We start from the raw sequence: 23959 nt of genomic DNA, 5'->3' as shown, positions 1-23959 counted from the left end.
ACTCGAAAAGTCTACAAGTTGAAATCTCTTGTGGAAACAAAAGATCTGTCTAAGAATTTTGAAGTGGTGGCAGGAACAGGTGATCAGTGCCTTCCGTTTGACCAGAGTCATTGTGGAGATGGTGGGAGAGCATCGGAAGCTTCACTGAACAGCCCTCGAGGTAAAAAAAAAAAAAAATCCTTTGGTTATCTAAAGATTTAATTTGATTTCTCCAATTCTTAAGACCATTGTCATGCTGAAGTCTATCTCAATATGCCTCTGACAGACATCATCTCTGAAGTCTATCCCAGAAGATAGGAACAGTCAGGATTAAATTTTAGCCAATATGCATTAGTATTGTCATAACTGTTACTAAAATATTGAAATGCTACTTCTCTGGTTGATAATTATTGTCCAGAGCCCCCTGAGTGCCTCCCTGATACCCCAGCCTCTCCTCAGGGATTACTTCCTGGAAACTCCCAACAGTCCAACAACTAAATGGTTAATTACTAGCTGGCAGAGAGCCTCAAAAATGCAGGCTTCTTCTACCACTGTTAACATTTAAATATGTTGAATATCTCGAAGACTCTAGACATTTCTGGCTTTTGCTTAATACCAACCTTTAATGAACCTTTTCTCCATTAATTTAAATCATTCTTGAAGCTATGTATGTTTTCAATTTATATCATCCCTTGGATAACAAATTCCAATTCTTTTTGCCTTCTGTGAGAGCATGGCCTCTCTTTTTATTTGTCCTAAATTTACTTCCCAATCTTTACAGGCCAATGCTCATTTCTATTGTCTGGAATTTGTGAATAAATCTGTGCTCTTCCAATTAGCTTCATGATTTTATAGACTTGGTTCATATGGATCATATTCCCATCTTATGCTATAAGCTAAAGGATCAACTTTTAAGTCTGTCATCATATATCATCCACTCTATCTGTTTAATTATTTACTCATTCTTCTCTATTCTTGCTCCAAGATGGTGTGTGAGTGTGTGTGTGTGTGTGCTTTTATTTTAGTTGGTTTTATGAAGTGTTCATTTTAGTGAGTTTTAATAAGCCAATGTGATCTTTTTTAACTATTACACAAATAGAACACAACTGTTACAAAAAATTTAAAAAAGAGAATGCAAAAATATTTTTAAATAAAGTTACCCATAATCCTATCACATGTAAAAAACCACTGTTAACAGTTTAGTATATATCTATCTAGACTTTTTTTCTATGCCTACCATATATTCTATTTTCTACTAATGAAATCATACTACAGAATGCTGTTCTAAAACCTGCTTTTCACACTTAATTTATTATGAACATCTTTCCATGCCAAAAAGATATAGTGAGGTCAATGTGTTTAATTTGTTAGATTATCACTTATTATTTCCAATATTAAGAGGTTACTCTTTAGCCATTTGACATTTGCCATATGGGGATTAAATTTCAACCACAATCAAAGTTTAAAGCTTTCCCTTTCTTCAAGGCCATATTCAAGTTCTAGCTGTGCCTTTCATAAAGCCCCTCTGGCTAATCACAGCAAATTAAATCTGAATTTCTTTAACAGTGTCTACACTACCCAATTAGCATTTGATTATATTTTGCCTTCTTTTACTTAGCAGTTCTTTCATGAACAGGAGGTTTTTTATTACTGAAGTAAGCTGCTTGAGATGAGAAACTACATCTAATATTTCGTTTTAATCTTCCCCATCTCCTCAGCAATATCTTGCACAATGTGGGATCCACTACACATGTTTATTGTGTAATTGATCAATTAAGTAACTTTTACCTACAACAGGTATTCCTAAGAGGAATTTCAGTGGTGCTTAAAGCAGATAAACTTGTTTCCTTAAGAGAACATTGAGTCCCCAAGTATCATGTTAAAGTGTTTTGAAATGTTTTTTTCTTCTCTGGTGCCAGCTTTCATTTCTTACACATAGTAGGTCCACATTAAATACTTGAATATTGAATGCAGAACTCAGAGGCAACATATAATTGGCTCATCTTTCAGGGAAATACTGGCTGGGTCACACCTTTACACAGGTTTAAAACACTTGTGAGTATTTTAAGGTTTTCTGCATAAGAAATATGGAGGAGCCCTAGCCAGTTTGGCTCAGTGAATAGAGCGTCAGCCTGCGGACTGAAGGGTCCCAAGTTCGATTCCGGTCAAAGGCACATTGCCCGGTAGCAGGCCTCCATCCCCAGTGGGGGGCGTGCAGGAGGCAGCCAATCAATGATTCTCTCTCACCATTGATGTTTCTATCTCTCTCTCCCTCTCCTTCCTCTCTGAAATCAATAAAAATGTATTTTAAAAAAAGAAATATGGAGGAATCTAGCTTGTATTATGCCTGAAATAGACATCCTTCCGAGTTGCCGCTAGTATGAAAACCATTCATCTCATCTACCACATTCAACCTGCCACATAGAGGATGAATATATCGGCTTTTCCAAATAAAGCAAATAATCGGTTCCTTGCAGATTCCCCTCCCCCCCCCTTGGAAAGTAGCAGTAATAGAATCCTGATGACGAGGATTTACATGAACTCCTGAAGCATCAGTAATGAGAGTGCCAAAATTTATATATCTATTAAAGTTAATATTAAACTAAGTTTTTCTTGTCATAGCTAGTAGTGCATTTTCCTTTGGCTAGATTTACTCATCTTTCTATCCAAAAGTGGCCTTTACAATAACCTGGTATTCTTGATTGGTCCCAAAGCGTTCAGGGACCCTAAGAACATCTGGCCCAGGATTCAGCTAGCTGAATGCTAATCCATCTAAGACTGCCTTCACTTAATGTACTGAGCTGATGTTGGCAACATCTGCTCTGATACAGTGAGTGAATGAGAATTTTTAAAGGAAGGGGATGTGTGACTCACATGAAGTATCCACCACATCTCCTTCAACTATGTTAACAGTGCTTGAAGACCCTGTTAGTGATCTTCAAAGTCACTCAGATAGCAGAACCTATGTCCACACATCAGTCACTCTTGAAAATGCTGGTCAGAACTCTTAGGTACTTAACCAAGGCACCTATCTCTGTGCCAAATTTAGACAGCACTCACCCTTGGCAGTGAATCAGAAATGAGATTCTCATTATATGGAATGCTGCAGGGCAATTTCATAGACTTGCGTGGAAGAAGGAAAAATCATGCAAGAAGTCATTAAAACACAGTGTGCAAATTGAAAGGATAGTCTTGCTAATTGCTAATTATATCTCTGAGGTTCTCCTGCAGGTTCTTTATCTCTCAAGAAAGCACAATTTGTTTCTTTCTTTTGCTTAACAACTACCATGCACATCAGTTCCTTCTTCCTTCCCCCTTACAAGACAACAAATGTATAATGGATTTCTTTAAAGAGAGGTTTGACTTTTTTCTCCCCACCTAGAAGCTAATAAAGAAAAGCTAAAAAGCTATAGATCAGTAGAGAATGGAAAAGTACATCTAGGGAGTACCATTTTGAGGTTAGGAAAGAGAGCTTGCCCTAAGACTTTAACAAGCAACATATTGCAATTACAGGCAGGCTCTCCAACATGTCCTTAATTATGCAAGGTAAGTCAAATAAATGTTAATCTACAAGACAGCTAATTTATTTTCTGAATCTATTCTAAAAATAGGATAAAGTAAAATTTGCTTTTGAGATCATTTGGCCTAAAGTTGGAATAAATTATCAAATGGTATTTTAAAAGTCAGCAAAAGGTAAAAGGTCAAAAGCCATTAGATGAAGATATATATATATATATATATATATATATATATATATATATATATATATATATGGTAGCAAATTGCAATGAATGTGGGGATAGGGAACCTAGACATTTTGTTAAATCTATGTGATTCCAGGGTTTCTTTGAATGGCTCTGTTTAAGTTACTGTACCACATGGTGCTTTAATTTCCCTGAACACTAAAATAGACTTAATGATGCCATTGACTAATTTTGTTACATTGGGCTAGTCATTTAAACACTGGATCCTGAGATTCCTCAGTTGTAAACTGAAGGGCTTGGGATGATCTCCCTTCAAGCTTCTATGTATTAAAATGACCACAATTATAACTTACTGTCTACTGTGTGCCATATACACTGTACTAGGTATTTTACACACGGCATCTCTAACCTTTACAACTATGCAAAAGGTCAATAGTATCATACCCACTGTATATATGAAGAAACAGAGACTAGATAGGTCAAGAAATTTACCAGGGTCACACAGTTTACAGATAACGCTAGAATTCAAATCAAGTCGGCCTCCACTATCCCATACTGTCTGCCCTGCATTTAAAACCCATGGTCTCTGTTGAGGGTAGGAAATATTGGAAAATGTTTTTCAATCTAATAAAATCTATTTAATGGGAACAACATATTTTTATTTGTAAGATAAATGACTTTTAGTCTAGCTTCCTTTTCTTACTAAAACTCTTCCTCTGATTTTTCTGACCTGATAGTGTACCCTTAGTGCACTACATAGCATTTACATAGTCTGTAAATGTAATTATTCAAATAAATCTCCAGGAAAGCTTGTCATATTTTTTTGCAAGAGTCTGCAATTAAGAACTTCAGCAACATTTTCTTAAGGGGTGGAAGCAGGAAACCTTAACTTTATTAAATTTCTTGACTATAACTGGTAACTACAAATTTGGTTTAAAGGAAAAAATTGAAGTGTCCTTGAAAAGACTTTCATATAAGACTAGAGGCCCAGTGCATGGATTACTGAACCGGTAGGGTCCCTTGGCCTGACCTGCAGAGATCAGGCTGAAACCAGCTCTCCTACATCCGCCAAGGAATCCTGGATTATGAAAGAGCAGTTCTCTGGTGACGCACCCCAGAATCAGGCTTCCTCCTCTCTGGTTCCAGGTGTGTCACCCAAGAACCGCAGCTGCCAAGTTACTATAGCTACCAAGTCACCACAGCTCTGCAGCTCCTGCATTGAGTGTCTGCCCTCTGGTGGTCATTGTGCATCATAGCTACCGGATAGTCAGCTGGTCGGCCAGTCGCTTAGGTTTTTATATATATAGATAGCCCGTGGGTACTTCTCTGGGAAGAAATCTTTAATCTAGTTTTAAACACTTTGATTTGAGTCCCAATAAAGGGAAACATTTGCCATTTTACTCATCAATACTTCAATGTAATGGGGCAAGGAAAAAAGTTTAGCAAAGAGCTTGATGGTGTGCTAATTCCTGGCATTGTATATAAGTTTGAGTTGACTTTGAAAGATGCTTTTAAAACATGCATGGATGATGTAGTTGAAACTTAGGTTCCATTTATTATTTTTACTGCAACTTTCTTTAATTCTACAGAGAACTCAAACTAATGAGTCATGTAATAGATGACCAAGTACTTAAGCAGAATGTGAAATGGAACTAGGTGGGGATATAAAATAAAATTTGTGACAAGCTGAATACTTCATTTTTTAAGTAGATACAGAGGGTGAAGGAGTGACTGGACAGGATGAAATTAATCAATGACTTAATTTGGTTCCTTTGGACCTCACCAAGGATTATATCTCTATTTCCATGTACATCTTTAAGCAAACTGACCTCAGCACTCAGCAGGTCTTAGGCAATATCCAGACGAGTTCAAACAGCCCCTGAGCCATTCCCTAGGAGGGAAATGATCCTTGAATCTTTATGGCTTCCAAAAGTTTTTTAAGGATATTCATTATCCTAATCATATAAAAGTTACTTTAACTTTATGGCAATTAAGAAATCTGGGTATGATAGTGTCAAGACAAAAAAATAAAAACATCTGAGGTGCATCCTGAGGCTCTACTGATTGCCCTGGCATCTACATGCTATTCCAAAAGGCTAAATTTGGGGTTATCAGGAAGATGCTAAAACTCTGATCAGTAACATCTGGCTGATGTCACCGGTATCTATGAGGGAGAGAGTATATATACAAAAAGGTGCAAGAATATCCTTTTGGTTTTCCTATGCAATGGAGAGCAGTAGTTTTTCCTATTTCTTTAGTACATGATCCATTATGGCAGTGGTTCTCAACCTTTCAAATGCCGCGACCCTTTAATACAGTTCCTCATGTTGTGGTGACCCCCAGCCATAAAATTATTTTTGTGACCCACACGTTGAGAACTGCTGCTGTAGAGCCTAAGACCATCGGAAAACACAGATATTTACATTATGATTCATTAACAGTAGCAAAGTTACAGTTATGAAGTAGCAATGAAAATAATTTTATGGCTGGGGGTCACCACAACATGAGGAACTGTATTAAAGGGTCACGGCATTAGAAAGGTTGAGAACCACTGCGTTATGGTGACACTAGTGGCCCAGTGCATGAAATTCATGCACATTAAAAGGGAATTAATTAGAGGAGATATTTTAATATTGCTATTTGCCTTTTCTCTATAATAGAAGTGTCAGAGATGAAAGAAAATTAGTAAAATGTATATGAAAATCTCCCTCCTGTCAGAGTCTCAGGCCTGCTGTGGGACCCAAAGTCAAGTCCCTGCCCACCCACGCATGACTCAAAATCACATGAGACCCAGACCCAGCTGGCCGGCTCCACCCCGCCTCAAGCCCCGCCGGGCAGAGGATGAAGCCTCCTGCTGATTTTGAGTAACAACCATTTGCATATTATCCTTTTATTATTAAGATATGCATTACCTATGGACACAGACAATAGGGTGGTGAAGGCCTGGGGCAGGGCAGGAACAGGGTGGAGGGGGCAATGGAGGGAAAAAAAAGAAGACATTGTAATATTCTCAACAATAAAGATTAAAAAAAAAAACATAAATGGGTGTAGCTGTGTTCCAATAAAACTTTATTTAAAAAGCAGGTGGAGCTGGATTTGGCCTGCAAGCTGTAGTTTGCTGGCCCATTTTATTTTATTTTATTTTATTTTATTTTATTTTATTATTTTAAAGAATAGTTTATTGATTTTTAGAGAGAGAGAGAGAAAGGGGATGGGAGAGAGAGAGAGAGAGAGAGAGAGAGACATCAATAAGCCCACAACCAGGGCATGTGCCCTGACAAAGAATGCGGCTACCTCCTGGTGCAGGGTACGATGCCTAACCAACTGAGCCACACCAGTCAGGGCTGCTGACCCCTTTTAAGTAAGTTTGCATTTCTGCTAGGATATTATCTAAGTTAAGAACATTTTGTTTTGTTTTGTTCATTCTCAGAGTGTTTTTCCCCCCCAAAACAGCATCTAATTGTTATTTCACATGTGCCATATATTTTCCTAAGTCTGAATCTAGTAATAATAGTTTCGTTTTTAAGTTTTGCCCCCCTGCATATTGTTTTCTCAAAATTCTGTTTGTTTTTGTTATATTAGAGGTTTTTCTCAAATATTGATGACCCCTGCTTATCTGCTCATGTCTAAGAGATTGAATAGCATAGCGGTTGCCTCTGTGGTGGGGGAGGTGCTGACTGGGGCATGACGAAACTTTCTGGGGAGATGGAGATGTGCTATATCTTGAGTGAGGTATGGGTTGTGCAGGTGTATACAATTGCCAAGAGCCATTATACTGACCACTTAATACCTTTGCATTTTCCTATAATTGCTTAAAGAATATAAAAAACGGTTTATGAAAGCAAGCTGCTGAGTAGCCCTATGTGGGGGGGTATGAGGGCTGGTTGACTCAGGGGCTCAATACAGAGAGTTGGGGTTGGGCTGTTTCGTTGGGAAATCTCTGATCCCAAACTATTTAGGTATTCTTTTCTTGGTGAATTGGACTCTGAAAGAGAACTAATACAAACAGGAAAAAAAAAAAAACAGTTTGGAGAAAACAGTATGCAGGGAGAAGAAAATGAAAACAAACAGGAAATGAAACAACAGTGACAAAATACTTGTTAATATAGTCATAGATTGAAGGGAATAAATTCTGGAGTGTCCTGTCTGGAGAGTTTAGTTCTGACTTCACTGTCTGGGAGCCAGAGGGTTTTGTGGGGTAACCCCTGGTGCCCCTTCGCTTTTTTCACCCCTGGCTTAGGGTTCACTTCAAGGGCAATGTCCTCGGGCTGCTAAGGCATGGACCACATTCATCTGCCTTCCAGATTTACATGTTTGTTGCCGTTGTCCCTTTTCACTTTATTCTTTCTGATTCATACTGTGGTAGGCAGAATAATGGCCACCAAATGTTGCTTGTGGTGCCGCCCGCCTCCTCAGGAGCCAGGCGCGCTCAGAGGGCGGGATCTTCCCAGAAACAGCTCAGGGAGGGCTGGTGGGACTGATGGAAGTGGGGGTGTGGCATGAAGGTGGTGACTGCGCCAAGGGGAGCCTGCAGGCCAAGCTGAAGCAGTGCCTGTGGGCCATCAGGAGCACTCACAGCTGCCCCGGGCCATGTGGGGAGTACAGGTCGCCCTCCCCCGGCCCCGCCTCCCCTGCCCCCCCTCCCTGCTGCCACAAGTCCCCTCCCACCTGAGCCTGCTGCACATCTAGGGAGGGGAAGTGGCCTCAGTGCCCAAGGCAGAGTTCCAGGAGGCCAGCAGCGCTGTCGGGATCATGCCCACAGCACTGGTTCATTAGTGTCTGGCTTGTCCTCTTGAGATTGACCCTGCAGGACTACTAAGGGAGCCAGTCCCCAGTTCTGCCCCACCTCCACCACCGATTAACTGGAGCCTGAGGGCTGGGAAGAGGGAACAAGAGGTCTGCCTTCCAGCCACTCACCAGTCACTGCTGCCACTGATTGATCAACTCCCGCTCCCTCAGATCCCTAGCCTGGCGGTGGAACCTCTCGTCATTGTGGATGTGAGGGACCCAGGGTTTTTATATATTAGGACTAGAGGCCCGGTGCACGAAATTTGTGCATGGGGGGGGGTGTCCCTCAGCCCAGCCTGCACCCTCTCCAATCTGGGATCCCTCTCACAATCCAGGACTGCTGGCTCCCTACTGCTCGCCTGCCTGCCTTCCTGATTGCCCCTAACCGCTTCTTCCTGCCAGCCTGATCACCCCCTAACCACTCCCCTGCCAGCCTGATTGATGCCTAACTGCCCTTCCCTACAGGCCTGGTTGCCCCCAACTTCCCTCCTCTGCCGGCCTGGCCACCCCTAACTGCCCTCCCCTGCAGGCTTGATCGCCCCCAACTGCCCTCCCTTGCAGGCCTGGTCCCTCCCAACTGCCCTTCCCTGCTGGCCTGATCACCCACAACTGCCCTCCCTTACAGGCCTGGTCCCTCCCAACTGCCCTTCCCTGCTGGCCATCTTGTGGTGGCCATCTTGTGTCCACATGGGGGCAGCCATCTTGTGTGTTGGAGTGATGGTCAATTTGCATATTACTCTTTTATCATATAGGATTATTAGATAGGATAGAGGCTGGTGCACGGGTGGGGGCCAGCTGGTTTGCCCTGAAGGGTGTCCCGGATCAGGGTGGGGGTTCCCTTGGGGCATGGGGCAGCCTGGGCGAGGGGCCTGTGGTGGTTTGCAGGCTGGCCACACCCCCCGGTGACCCAAGTGGAGGCCCTGGTATTTGGGATTTATTTATCTTCTATAATTGAAACTTTGTAGCCTTGAGCAGAGCCAAGCCTCCTGCTCGCTCCGTGGCCACAGCCATTTTTGTTGGGATTTATTTATCTTCTATAATTTAAACTTTGTAGTCTTGAGTAGAGGCCTGGGCCTGCCAGGGTGTGTGGAAAGCTTGGCTTCCTCCATTACCGGGGTCAACCCAAGCCTCCTGCTCGCTCCGTAGCTGCAGCCATCTTGGTTGGGTTAATTTGCATACTCACTCCTGATTGGCTGGTGGGCGTGGCTTGCAGGTGTAGTGGAGTGGTGGTTAATTTGCATATTGCTCTTTTATTAGATAGGATAAGCATTTGGATTGGCACTAGGGCCAGCCCTCAACAAAATTACAGGCAAGCCACAGCATGAGTAAAATGAATGGTATATTTAGGAAACTACAAATAAATCAGTATTGTTAAAGTTAAAATTTTTGAAAATAATAGGAGAAGGGGCAGGAATAAGAAGTTTTGATTTTATCTTATAGGCAAAGAATTTGAGGCAGCTTTTTTGATAAATTATTTTGGTGGCAGGGCAGAAAATGCTCTAGAGCAGTGGTCGGCAAACTGCGGCTTGCGAGCCGCGGTTTGCCGTTCTGTTGACTAATGAGTTTGCTGACCACTGACCTAGACTCTAGATTCTAATAATTACAGGCTGTTGTTGTTCCTTGTGATTAAGCCCCTATCCCAGGGGTCGGCAAACTCATTAGTCAACAGAGCGGCAAACAGTGGCTCGTGAGCCGCAGTTTGCCGACCACTGCTCTAGAGTAAGGCTGGGGCAAAGAAATCATAGGGACCACTGCTCTGGAGTAAGGCTGGGGCAAAGAAATAGAAATCATGATGTTTACAGTGTAGGTATAGGAGGGCATCTCATGAAAGAGATAGAAAAGAAATCTCCAGGGAAAAAAAAGTGAACAAAGAGAGTTTGGTATCCAAGAAGCCAGCATAACAGTTTGTTTCAAGAAGTTACAAAAATAGTACCAAATATAATAGACTTGTAGCCATTGTATTAGTCAATGAAGAGCTCATTGGTGACTGCCACTGGTGGTTTGAATGGTGGTAGAGATGGAAGCCAGATTTCAGTTATTTGATGAGCCAGTGAGAGGTGAGAAAATAAACACCACTACTGAATATCACTCTAATGCAAAGCTTGGATATAAACAATAGAGTGATAAGAAGTGAGAGGACAAAGCACTCGGGGAGGTTTTTTTCTATAGGAGAGATGGGGCAATGGTATAGGTAAATAGAAAGATACAGAAGACAGAATAAATGATGAAACAAGGTCTGGAGGAAGCTGAAAGGAAATAGGTCTTGAATTGATGAGGAGATTGAAGAGACTAACCTAAGATAATGTATAGATGTAAGGATAAGTTTTAGGCAGAAGGAGCTAGAAGGCTGCTGGTACATCATTCTGTTAGCCCCAGTGTTCTCAAGGAAGTTGATTTATTCTGCTAAAAATGAAGTAAAGTTAAGCCTTGAGATATATGGAAAAGGTTTGGAACAACCCCTTAGTGAAGTAGAATTTCTGGATAAGAACATTCTACCACCCATGGCCAAATTCCCAGCTCAACTTCAAGGCATTTCTCATAAGAACTTTTCTCCCAAATACTTGTCTTAGAATCAGAGTCATCTTGAGAAAAATATGTTTGAGAAAGCCTTAAAATTCAGGCAAAATATTTGTTCTTTATTGCTCAGTGATCCCATGCTGTTTCCACTTCAGGAGATTTTTTTCCCCTAAATTGTGTATTGATAGCTCAGTTTATAGTAGCTATACCAGAGGACTTAGAGCCCGTTATGCAGGCAGAGTGAGAGTTCATGTTATTCATCGTCTGTCTAATTCATCTGCTTATGATGGTCAAAAAATTTTAACCTTATATTATGTCAGCAGCTGGAACATGAGAACCTTTCTGTCTTTTCTGTCACAGTCCTAAAGCCATAAGCTGTTGATGGCAAAGTCAACAAAAGGAAAATCACTTATATCTAACCTTGGCTAATTGGTCTAGGTAACATCCATGGTTAATACAGAGAAACCTGCATTAAGTTCATTCAAGTTTTATAAAGCTACAGATACATTATTAAATTACGTTTTGTTCTGCATTTATTTTAATTTTCATGCATGCATAAGATTCAAGCAAGCACAGAGATAATATTTTAGAGGCCAAATGCCATGAGAGATAAGTTTCCAGGTTCTGGAGTCAAACAGAATTGTATACAAATCTCAGATCCACCACTCAATTAATGTGTGACCTTGGGTAAGTCATCTAACTTCCCTGAGCTTCAGCTCCCATGTCTGTGAAGTTATCATGCTAAGTAATAGTGCCTATGCAACAGAGTGTTCAGTAATATATGTAAAGCGCCTATTGCAGTGCCCAGCATGTAGTGTGTATACAGTAAATGGTGCCTACCATTATGATCAGGCTTTCTATTTTGTTGCTTAAAATAATACTGCTTAACATAATGACCAAGCATGGAATATGTTACTTTGCAAGTTCCATGTCATTGTAAGTCAACCTGAGACTTCATTATTTCTAGGGAAAAATGATGCCACTAAAGAAGCAAGAGTCAAGATAGGGTCAGATTCAGGGATCCTATATAATAAAGAGCTAATATGCTAATTAGACTGAACAGCAGAACAACCGTCCAGATGACCTTCTGGGCGAAGCCGGGACTGCGAGGGCTGAGGCAGCCAGGGCTGCAAAGGCCGAGCCCCTTGCACAAATTTCATGCATCAGGCCTCTAGTTGTGATTTAATTAGTTGATCCCTCCCAACCTTGAGATGCAGTAATTCTAGTGCTAGTTCCTTGTACATGTAGTTTGAGGAGCCGCCCCACAAGGCCCACCTAACCAAAAAAATTCCCTTAGCAGACTACCATTTCAATATTAAATTCATTCCATAAGGGGATTCTTCAGATGTGAACTTAAGTGTTTAGTGTAGGATATTGCCTGGGAGAGCAACACATTAATTCTTCATTGAGACACTTGATGGGGGACTTGGAGGCATAGACGTTTTTGAATAGATGAGATCACCTGAGCAGACAAGCCAAGGTGGGAGCTACTTCAGGTAGCACGGGGAAGTGGAGTGCTGGGTATCTGACAGAATGGCAGCAAAGAGGGGAGAGATGGGGGAATAACAGTGATATACACCTCTGTATACTGTTTAGAATGAAACTTAGACCCCTACATATCAGGACAGACAGTAGGGAATTATGGTTCTTACCCTTTTTATTCAGATCACCAGCCAAAATAACTTTGCTCCCTTAGCACAGCTCCTTAGTGTCACATCTTTCTTGTCTGTCCACTGAATCATCACTTCAGTTGACAATGAGAAGAACCCCCACCCCATCAAACCAAAATGACAGAGATCACAAACTAACACACTACAAATCACTTCAGTCATATTTTGAGTGGTATATTATGGTAACCTATAAATAACTAATTGCGTAAAATTGCTTTAGTAGTTTCTAGATGGCAGTTTTAATTAAAAGCACCAGAGACATTTTGAAATTTAGAAATGGATGGCATGTAATTTGCCCTTTTACCAACCATAAAATGGTAATTAAGGAATTTGATTCACTTCTTCCTATTAAAAGTTTTATGAGAATAGCAAGTTCCTTCTAAGTATAGTTTCTGTTCGGTAGAAGGTAGTATGTTTGCTTTATCATTCTTCTCCAGCAGGGTAAGAGATGTTTTAATGTACAAATTCTTCAGAAGTTAATTAGGAAATTTCTTTCAATGCAAAATGTTTGTTTTTAAGGTTCTAAAATATGAAACTGTATTAGAGCTAAAACCTTTGATCATGGCCCCATATTGCTCCAATATCAGTTACAAGATGGCCTAGTAATTTCAAGTTTACCAAATGCATGGAGCTGACTATAAAATCTAAGAAATGAGGAAGTCATTTCCTGGTAAGTCTAGCATGCTTTGCTGATTCTTGAAGGAATCTGAAATCTACAGTGTGTTGACTTCCCAGATAATTCATAAATTCACTCCACAACAGAGGAGTCATCAGAAGACATTTTTACCTTCATTGATCATCCAGTATTACTGATTCAATTAGCAGGTATAGAGTGTGAAACTCACACAACGTGCAGCAAACCCAGATGTCTTTGGAAATCCCTGATTTTAATATCATCATGGATTAAAACGCAGCTGGAAATGGAGCCAAGGAGCCCAATTTATTTTGTAATTGATCAATTGATTACATTTTGGGACCACTTCAGACTAAGGATTATAGATAGCACTACATAAGGCATATACTATTAGACCAGTGTTTTAAAGGCAACTAATGGCTTAAGTTACCTTAAACATGTAAGAAAGCAGCTAGGATTGTTTTTCTTTAAGTCAAGCAGATTCTCTAAAGTTGTCTAAGCAGCAAACTGGTCAAGTTGAGGATGTTTGAAATGTCTCCTCTTCATTCACTCTTTCAGGGATTCCCCTGGCTAACTCTGAGCCCCATCCTCCATCCTTCTGTCTTTGCTAGATAGAAGTTCAGCCTTTCGTCTTCTCTCTCCCTACTCAGAACTGGATGGGCATGCAGCGGGATACTGAAGGGGGATGGGACAGTGGGAGGGATATTTGATCACTGACATTGTTTACAATTTCCACTGATTGGTGATAGTAAACATAGGCCTACTATTCATCAGTTTTATTATTGCTTTTACTATTTCTACCGAAAATGCACTCCCCTTACTGTCTGCATGCAGGACATACTGCCCCCAAAACTTGGCACAACTCTGCCGGTATAAGGAAAATACTCACAATATAATATTCAATGGAAGGTTCAGGATACAAAACTATTACTATTTGCTCCTACATCTTTAAGGGTGCAGAAGTGGTGTGTACACACAGAGGTAAAAGTTTGAGAGGAAGTTTATCTAAATTTCTGTGTTAGCAATGGTAATTGCTGCATAAGGAATTTTGAGCGATTTTATTTTCTTCTCTTTAATTTTCTGAGCATTTATTTTTATAATCCAACAAAATATATATTTTTAAACACACACACACACACACACACACACACACACACACACACACACACACACACTGTCCTGTCCTATGGCCAATCTCTGAGGACTCAGGTGTCTTTGCTTTCATAAATGACAGCTCTCCAAAAGGGGTGTCATAGTGTAGATGGGTGACAATGTGTTATGCTCATCTGAGCATGTTACTGGAGACCTGCTGAAGGGGTAGTACCATAAATCAAGAAAAAATCGAAATGAAAGACCATGGAGACATCCTAGCAGGCCAGTAGTAAAAGGTCCTTTCATTGCATTTGTTGTTTTTAAAGAAAGAATTATAAAGAATACAAATTAAAATGGCAAATAATCTCACCATCTGGATAAGCCCCATTGATATCAAAACATAAAATTAGTATAATAATAAATAGTAACATTTGTCTATGGTTTGAAAGCTTGAACTCTATAGAAAGGTGCAGAAAGAAAATTCCAGGCTTCTTGATAAAGAGACACACTCCAGTATCTCTCTTGAAAGGTAACCAGTTTCTTGCAATTCCTTCATATGTATTTTTCCCTTACATAAAAGGAATCATGTCATATAAATTACTCTTTACCCTGCTTCTTTCATTTGATTATATATCCTGAAGACATTTCCATTATATGACATTATAACATGGATATACCATAATTTATTAAGCCATTTGCTTCTTGATGGGCATTTGGTGTTATTTTTAATCTTTTGGCACTATGGTGCTACATTGAACATCCTAGTTTATATGTTTTGAAGCACTTTTGTTAGTATATGCATAGGGTTAATTTTTCTCTATAGTAGATATTACCAACTTGTCCTCCCAAAAGATTGAACATATTCACACCAATAATTATAAGAGTGCCCATTTTGCTATTACCTCAGAAGTTCTCAGTGTCATTAAATATTTTAATATATCCCTCTCTGATGAGTGGGAAATGTTAGCTTGTAGCTTTAATTTGAATTTCTTTAATTATAAATGAAGTTGAGTGTTATTTTATATCTGTTGTGACCATTTGTATTTTTTTCAGTAAATTTACTTTCATATCATCTGCCAATTTTTCTCTTGAGCTGTTGCTCTTTCTGTCTTACAAATTAAGAAAAGCATCCTATTGTCTCTCATATGTGTGGCAAATATTTTCCAACTTTGTCATTTCTCTTTTTTTTAACCATATAGAAGTTTCCTAACTTTATATGGTCAGGTTTAGCAGTATATTTTCTTAAGGTCTCTAAAGTTTGTGTCCTCCTAGAAAAACCTCCCTGAAGTAAAGTCATTTTTAAGGCAGATAGGCAGGCCTTTCAATGACCCTTAAATTTTACTGTGTATCTTTCTCATTTGGGCCTCATGAAATTTAGAAAATTTAGGAAGTGTTTATAGTAATTAAACCTAGAGACTGTGGAATCAGGCAGATAAAACTGAGTTCAAGTTTATTATTAAAATCTCCAAGCCTCTGTTTTCTCATCTGTAAAATGGAGATCATGCATCTGCCTTCCTTCTAGGGTAATAGAGGATGAAATGACACCATATGGGTTAAGTCAGTACCTGATACAGATTAAGTACTGAATAAAGTATGATTATGAGAATGAGGACAGATAAATAAGTTTTAAAACTAATAACTCTTGAGGGAGATAAAGAAGTCTGGAGAGGAGAAACCAAGATGGTGGCATAAGGTATACACCTGTCACAACCACACCAAAACTACAACTCAAAGACAAAACGGCTATCATCCAGAACCACGGGAAAGCTGGCTGAGTAGAAGTTCTACAACTAGAAGGAAAGAGAAAAGCGCATTGAGTCTGGTAGGAGGTGCAGAAGTGAAGTGCGGAGGTACAGAGGCACACGCAAAAGGAGCTAGCAGCTGGGTACACTGTTGTCTTTTTCAATCAGAAGGGAGATACAAGCTCCCGACTGCTCTGAACTCCAGTTTCCAGTGAGACGCTGAGGACCCAGACTCCTACAGGGAGAAACTGGACTGTCTGGCATCAGGTTGGAAAGCGAGGGTGGCTTTCTCACAGAGGTGCTCACAGGGATCATTGTTACTGCATGGGGGCACTGAGACGGCTGACTGGCAGTCATCACTGTTTTCTCTGCCCTGGTGATTCCCTGAGACCCGGCCCCACCCAATTTACAACCCCACCCAAGCTGTGCACAGCAGCTTTTGCATATAAATGGCCTGTCCTTTCGCAGCCTAACCTAACAAACTGCAGCTGGGTCAGAGAGCTCCAAAACTTCCAAACCCCAAACAAAGAGGAGAAATCTGCAGATCTCACTGTAGCTCCTGCTGGGTGGCCTCAGGCAGTGGCTGGCTTTGCACCTCCTTGGAGATCCAGGAGCCACTGTATCTAGTGATCAGTGGGAGATGATACCAGATTTCAACTCCTCACATCCATAAGTGACACACTCAAGAGGCAGACTCAGTGAGCACCCAAGCCCCACTGAAGCAAGTCCTTCCCCATAAGGGTGTCTCCTCACAGCAGTTCTTCCATTATAGACACAGCAGGTCCTCACAGCCAATTGGCCTGGAGGTCAGTTCCTCCCAGTGATTCCAACAGCAATCAAGGCTTAACTACAACAAGACTGAACACCCAGCCCAATACAGAAATTCAACAGTAGACTAGAAGATCCCAAGAATCAAATCAAAGACTTGAAATATGAGGAAGCAAAAAACACCCAACCAGAAAAGCAAAAAGAAAAAAGAATCCAAAAATATGAAGATAGTGTAAGGAGCCTCTGGGACAATTTCAAGCGTAACAACATCTGAATTATGAGGATGCCAGAAGAAGAGAGAGAGCAAGATATTGAAGACCTATTAGAAGAAATAATGACAGAAAACTTCCCCTACCTGGTGAAAGAAATAGACTTACAAGTCCAGGAAGCGCAGAGAACCCCAAACAAGAGGAATGCAAAGAGGACCACACCAAGACACATCATAATTAAAATGCCAAGGGCAAAAGACTGAGAGAATATTAAAAGCAGTAAGAGAAAAACAGTTAGTTACCTACAAGGGAGTACCCATATGACGATCAACTGATTTCTCCACAGAAACTATGCAGGCCAGAAGGGAGTGGCAAGAAATATTCAAATTGATGAATAGCAAGAACCTACAACCATGATTACTCTACCCAGCAAAGCTATCATTTAGAATTGAAGGTCAGATAAAGAGCTTCACAGATAAGAAAAAGCTAAAGGAGTTCATCACCACCAAACCAGTACTATATGAAATGCTGAAGGGTATTCTTTAAGAAGAGGAAGAAGAAGAAAAAGGTAAACATAAAAATTATGAACAACAAAGTGACAACAAATACATATCTATCAACAAGTGAATCTAAAAATTAAGTCAATAAATAATCTGATGAACAGAATAAACTGGTGAATATAATAGAATCAGGGGCATAGAAAGGGAGTGGACTGACAATTCTCAGGGGGAAGAGGGTGTGAGGGGTGCGGGAATAGATTGGACCAAAATCTTACAACTATGGATGAGGACAGTGGCAGGGGGTAAGGGCTTGGGGTGGGGGGAGGAACCGGGTAGAGGGGAGCTATAGGGGAAAAAAGAGGAACATCTGTAATAATCCTATATAATAAAAGGCTAAAATGCAAATGGACCAAATGGCGGAACAATCACTATGATAGGCACTGACCTCCAGGGGGCAGGAGCTTCCCCTTGGTGGTCAGTACACTCCCGCAGGGGGAGCGCTGCTCAGCCAGAAGCTGGGCTCACAGCAGCGCAAAGGATGTCTGACTGCTGGCTTAGGCCCGATCCCCCTAGGGCTCCCAGACTGTGAAAGGGCGCAGGCCAGGCTGAGGGACCCCCCACCAAGTGCACGAATTTCGTGCACCAGGCCTCTAGTCTGAACAATAGATTTATTTAAAAAAACCTAATAACTCTTATTAACTAGAATGTTTTTCAAGACTAGTTATAAACATTTTGTTTTCAAAACTCCTTGACTGTATTCAAATTCTCTTCTGTCAAACTTCATTGGTTGTATACACTGAGTGGCCAGATTATTATGATCTCTGAATGCATAATAATCTGGCCACTCAGTGTATATCCTATATAATAAAAGGCTAATATGCAAATTGTCCCCTCGACCAGGAGTTCAACCAGCAGGCAGGCTGGCCAACCGCCCATGTCCCCTCCCCCTGGCCAGGCTGGCTGGACCCCACCCATGCACGAATTCATTCACCGGGCCTCTAATATATATACTGAGTGGCCAGATTATTATGCATTCAAAGATCATAATAATCTGGCTACTCAGTGTATATACAGCCCTGATATAATTATCATTTCAACCATGTATTTAAAATACTTGGAGGGAGGTACTGGTGAGAGCTTGGATGTACAAAATATGTAGAAAGTCACAGGTACACATTTGCATGAGGAGACATATGCTACAATGTCATTACAGTAAAAAAAAAAAAAAAAATGGCCCTGGTCAGGTAGCTCAGTTGGTTAGAGCAGTGGTCGGCAAACTCATTAGTCAACAGAACCAAATATCAACAGTACAATGATTGAAATTTCTTTTGAGAGCCAAATTTTTTAAACTTAAACTATATAGGTAGGTACATTGTTATTAACTTAATTAGGGTACTCGTTCAATCGCACTGTACGTGAGCGCCCACACATGGTATTTTGTGGAAGAGCTACACTCAAGGGGCCAAAGAGCCGCATGTGGCTTGCGAGCCATGGTTTGCCAACCACTGGGTTAGAGCATCATCCCTGTAGGCAAAGGTTGTGGGTTTGATTCCAGGTCAGGGCACATACAAGAATCAACCAAGCCTGGCCAGCGTGGCTCAGTGGTTGAGCATTGACATATGAACCCAGAGGTCACAGTTTGAATCCTGGTCAGGGCACATGCCCAGGTTGGGGGCTCGACCCCTAGTGGGAGTCGTGTAGGAGGCAGCCAATCAATGATTCTCTCTCCCCTTCTCCCTTCCTCTCTAAAATCAATAAAAATTTACTTTTTAAAAAAAAATATATGGGCGCCCTAGCTGGTTTGGCTTAGTGGATAGAGCATCAGCCTTCAGACTAAAGGGTCCAGGGTTCAATTCCTGTCAAGAGCATGTACCTTGGCTGCAGGCTCCTTGCCGGCCAGGCCCTGGTGGGGGTGTGTGCAGGAGGCAACCAGTTAATGTGTCTCTCTCACATGGATGTTTCTGTCTTTCCCTCTCTCTTCTACTCTCCCTAAAAAAAATCAATGGAAAAATATCCTCAGGTGAGGATAAACAAAACAACAACAACAATAATAATAATAATAATAATAATAATAATATATGGGCACATTTTTAAGTCACTTTGTATATTGTAATTATTGAGGCTAGACTTGCATTGTCTCAAAATATGAGCGGGGTTTGGATACCAGGAGAAAGAAAGGGCATTCCAGGCACAGGGAATAGTGCAGGCAAAAATGTAGTGATGGGAAAGTAAAAGGTGTGTTTCAGAGCCAGTGCATAGACCAGTTTGACTGGAGAAGTAACACAGAATCCTATCAGACCCATCATCACCATCCATATGGAGGAGATGCTGACAGAATAGCACACAGGCTTCCTGTCATCTAAGTCAAGTAGTGCTGAAGCAGGTAATCATGTAACAGATAAAGCACAACACAATGCCAGAAAACTAACAGTTAATCAAAATCATAAATATTAACATCACATGTGTTAACCTTTCAGAAAGATTTCACAGATAGAGTAGATGTTATTTTATTTGGTCTTTACAGTAATCCGCTGACATGGGCAGCTCAGCTTTTATTTTCACCAGTAGACAAAGGTAAAAACCTGAGGACTGGGAGATTATGTAAATTTTTGAAAGTCACAGTCAGTCTCACAATAGGATCTCCAAGCTTCTGTCCCAAATGTTCTTCCTCCTCTCATATCTCTCCTGAACATGTCTGGGTGATTGAATTTAGAGAAAAAAAGGTGGGGGAATGGCCTTGGAAACCCAATCTCAATCAAGACAAGGCTAGCTCCCTTTGAACAAGGCATCCCAGTTTTTTCAATACCTTTCAATGTAACCTTCTTGTACCCACAGACTGTCAAACTTGCAAGTCAGAGCATGAAAAAAGAGTGTCAGAGGAATTGTTTGTGTCATCAGACAACTGTTTTGGCTAATTATTTTCTTTTCCTTAGCTGTTATATTTGTGTGTGTGTGTGTGTGTGTGTGTATGTGTGATTGTTGTAATCATATATTCTTGATTGAGCCCAAATCGGTCCACCTAAATATCTCTTAAATTTCCACTGAAAGCGTTTAAAAATTGTATTCACAGAGTGTTTGTTACCCTGCCCTGCCTTTTGCAAATGACTGTCTACCACTTCTGACTGTGAACCTCTCTTCCAGCATTAGCTTCATTAGTCAAGATGTACAGATATTGGGAGAATTATAAATGGGCCCTCTGTGTTGCTTTTGAATGGGCATTACATCCAAATAATTACCCTACAGAAATTTTAATTATTCTTGAGTTAGCCCATTTTTGTGAATAAGTAAGCACTGGCAGGCTTACTTCCTCATATCCTGCTTTTATTGAGTATCCAGGCCAAGATATTCTACTTAGTTTGCTTTTTTATTAGAATCTCTTAGTCAGTCACATACCTTGCAAGAGAGTCATTTTCCCTAGAGTGTAACAATTACAATTAGTTTTTCCCTGGTCCATGGGCAATAAATGAACTTTACTTCCTTGGCTAATTGTTCACATAAGGCTCTTGTGAGGCAGTTTGTTTCCTTAGGATGACAGAGGCATTTCTTCAAAATGTATCTGAGTGCTGTCGTAGGTGTAGTTACTTGATGTTTGAATAATTTTAAGGGGGGGGAGGTTAATATAAAATATTCAGCTTATATTTGGTAAACATCATTTATATTAGCCCATACTTCCTGAGTCCTGCAGGAATCATTTGAATAAGATCTCTAGCACAAAAGTAAAACAGGAGATGTGCATTTCAACTGAACTAGAACCATCTACTTCCCCCAGTCTCTCTTACACACACTTCTACATCTATAAAGCAAGGAAAAACAACTCACACCTTTATTAGTGTCTGGTTTCACTGTTAAATGTTCAGACACCACCCCTGGCCCAGGTCTTCCTGAGCAAGTTATACAGCATGGAGCTTCATTTATTTGGTTTTCTGGATAAAAACTTAAGCTTGAAGGCTTTTTACACCAGTAGTTCAATAGTACAGTATTTCCCCTAAGCTGACAAAATTGTTTTAAACCACTGTCTTTTCTCTATGGTGAATCTAACATAGGGCCCTCTACTACTGTCAAGTGTTACATAATGCTTTGTGGGCTTAAATTTTATACTATGTCTTTCCAACATAGAAAAGCCTAAAATGTTGAAGCAGAGCCTATGTGGAAATCTTTGTCTATGATTCTGGGCTTAGAAAAGTCACTTTCAGGAAGAATGATAGCAATGACTGAGCAATTAGGACACCACTTAACCACCACCATAATATTTCATCCTCTTCAAAGTGCTTCCATTTCATTGGCTGTTATGAGCGTCACACCATTTTACCTTGTGTAGTAGTCAGGATATGGGTTAGGAAATCTAGACACTGAGTGGTTAAATATTTGCCTTGTCTAGAGTACTACAGATAATCTGCAACAGAAGTCAACCTGAAAACCAGATCCATGATATGACCTTAGAGCCAGCGTTTTGTTTCTTTCCCTTATGTGGTCCATCAGGAAGCATATTAAGGCAAAATCTTGAGGCATTTCTATTTCCTTAAAACTCCTAAGATGGTAAAGTTGGAAGAGATTATAAGACAAGAAATGTGGATTTGGGCAGGGTGGGGGTGGAGCCTGAGCTATTCAGTGTAGCTATCTACGTGGGTCAGATTCATTTGCAGTTAATTTGATCCCTGGTTTTTATTTTACTTTCTCTTGGTTGTTAACCCACTTCCCCCCCACACACACACTCTAATAATCACTAATTGAGAGGGGACTGTATTCCTCTTAAAGGTCTTTAGAGAAAGAGATTACCATTGCCTCCATTCAAACTCAATTTTAGAGAAATTCATCTGTCACTCTTCACTTCATGGCATGCTTTATTTGATTTAAGTTAGATGTGCTTCAATATAAATGTGTTAATTAAGTCTATAATTCAACAAGGTTTACTGGAGATTTGTGCCCAGGTCTACTGGATCTGTTGCAGTATAAAAGTAAAGCCTAAAATCCAGTTTTTGCCCTCAAGGAGCTTATTGCCTAGACAGAGTATGATTGGAGAATTTGCATTAAAAATAAACAAACAGCTTCTGTAGGTTAGAAAACAGAGTAGAATGAACTGGAGTTTGAAGAGAAGGCTTCCTGGAAGAGAAACATCTTGTAGAAGCCTTGAAAGATGAATAGGGTTTGAGTTGGTGAATGTAATAAGCCAAGCTAACAATTGTATGAAAAAAAGAAACCCACACATAATCTCAATGGCTTAACAAAATAGTAGTTTATTTCTTGCTCATATCACAGACCAATATGGGTTGTCCGGGGGACGGGAGGAATCTCTGCTCCAAGCAGTAACTCAGGGACTCAGGCTCCTTCCATCTAGTGGCTCCTCATTTCACTAAGCCTGGGAGTCCTCCACTAGATGCTCTGCAGCCAACCAGTCTACAGGGGAAGTGAGTCATCCACAGAGAAGCTCCATTAAGTTTTGTTAGGGGCCAGGCCTATAAATAACATACATCACTTGGGCCACATCTAATCATAGAGTTTCTGCCATACTGAAGGGGGGGGGGGCTTTCTGAAGTAAGGATGAGGTAGGAAAGAGTGGCAGAACAAGAGCAAAGTTGAGTTCAGCTTGACACCTAGATTTCTGGTTTGATTTGGCTAAATCTGATGAACTTGTCACAAATTCTGAACTTCAGTCTTGTTGGGAACAAAAGAGGCTGCATTCTTAGCAAGTATTGTATCATCAGTCACCCAGGTATTTTATTTTTCAATGATGAGAATCACAACTAGATTTGATTATTTTTGGTTTCATAGTACGTGTACCAAGACATAACTTTTTAAAATATATTTTATTTTTTAGAACAGTTTTAGGTTCACAGAAAAATTTAGCAGAATCTTCATACACTGAAACTACTATATATGGTACTTTAATGGTGGGTATATGTCATCATACATTTGTTTAAACCAAATGTACAACACCAAGAATGAATTCTAAGGTAAACTATGGATTTCGGGTAATAATGATGTGTCAATGTAGGTTCATCTATTATAAAAAATATGCCACTCTGGTGTGGGGTGTTAATGGAAGTGGGGGTTATGGATGTGGGGAGGCAGGGGATAAATGGGATATCTCTGTACCAAGACATGACTTTTAATGGCAGTACTACACTGATTATTATATTTACTCTAAGTTCATGGATCTTCTCTGCTCACTGCAAGCTCTTCACTGATGATATATTCCTCCTGATTGTCCTCTAGTAAGCATCATAAATGGTGACTTGGGGAATAAATCCAGTTCAAAGATATAATTAATTTGACCTATACTATGCCTTTATTTTTTAAAAAGATTGAATGCATTTTGATGGGACATGATCTTTTTAGTTAACCTCAGTTTCTCCCAG

The 23959-nt window shown here is 40.3% G+C and overlaps 1 protein-coding gene across 1 annotated transcript in view; it reads left to right on the top strand.

The window, feature by feature from the left end:
- Positions 1 to 23959, top strand: part of TENM1 (teneurin transmembrane protein 1) — a 1003294-nt gene that overhangs the window by 897707 nt on the left and 81628 nt on the right. Inside the window, exon 25 of the mRNA XM_080653537.1 lies at positions 1 to 160. This exon is cut by the window's left edge and continues 73 nt beyond it. Within this exon, the coding sequence (XP_080509663.1) occupies positions 1 to 160 (160 nt within the window). The remainder of the gene's footprint in view (positions 161 to 23959) is intronic.

The sequence above is a fragment of the Plecotus auritus genome (assembly GCF_963455305.1).
Source record: "Plecotus auritus genome assembly, chromosome: X".
Lineage (NCBI taxonomy): Eukaryota > Metazoa > Chordata > Mammalia > Chiroptera > Vespertilionidae > Plecotus > Plecotus auritus.
Note: the sequence above shows the minus strand (reverse complement) of the source record. Positions and strands in the feature narration are given on the sequence as shown.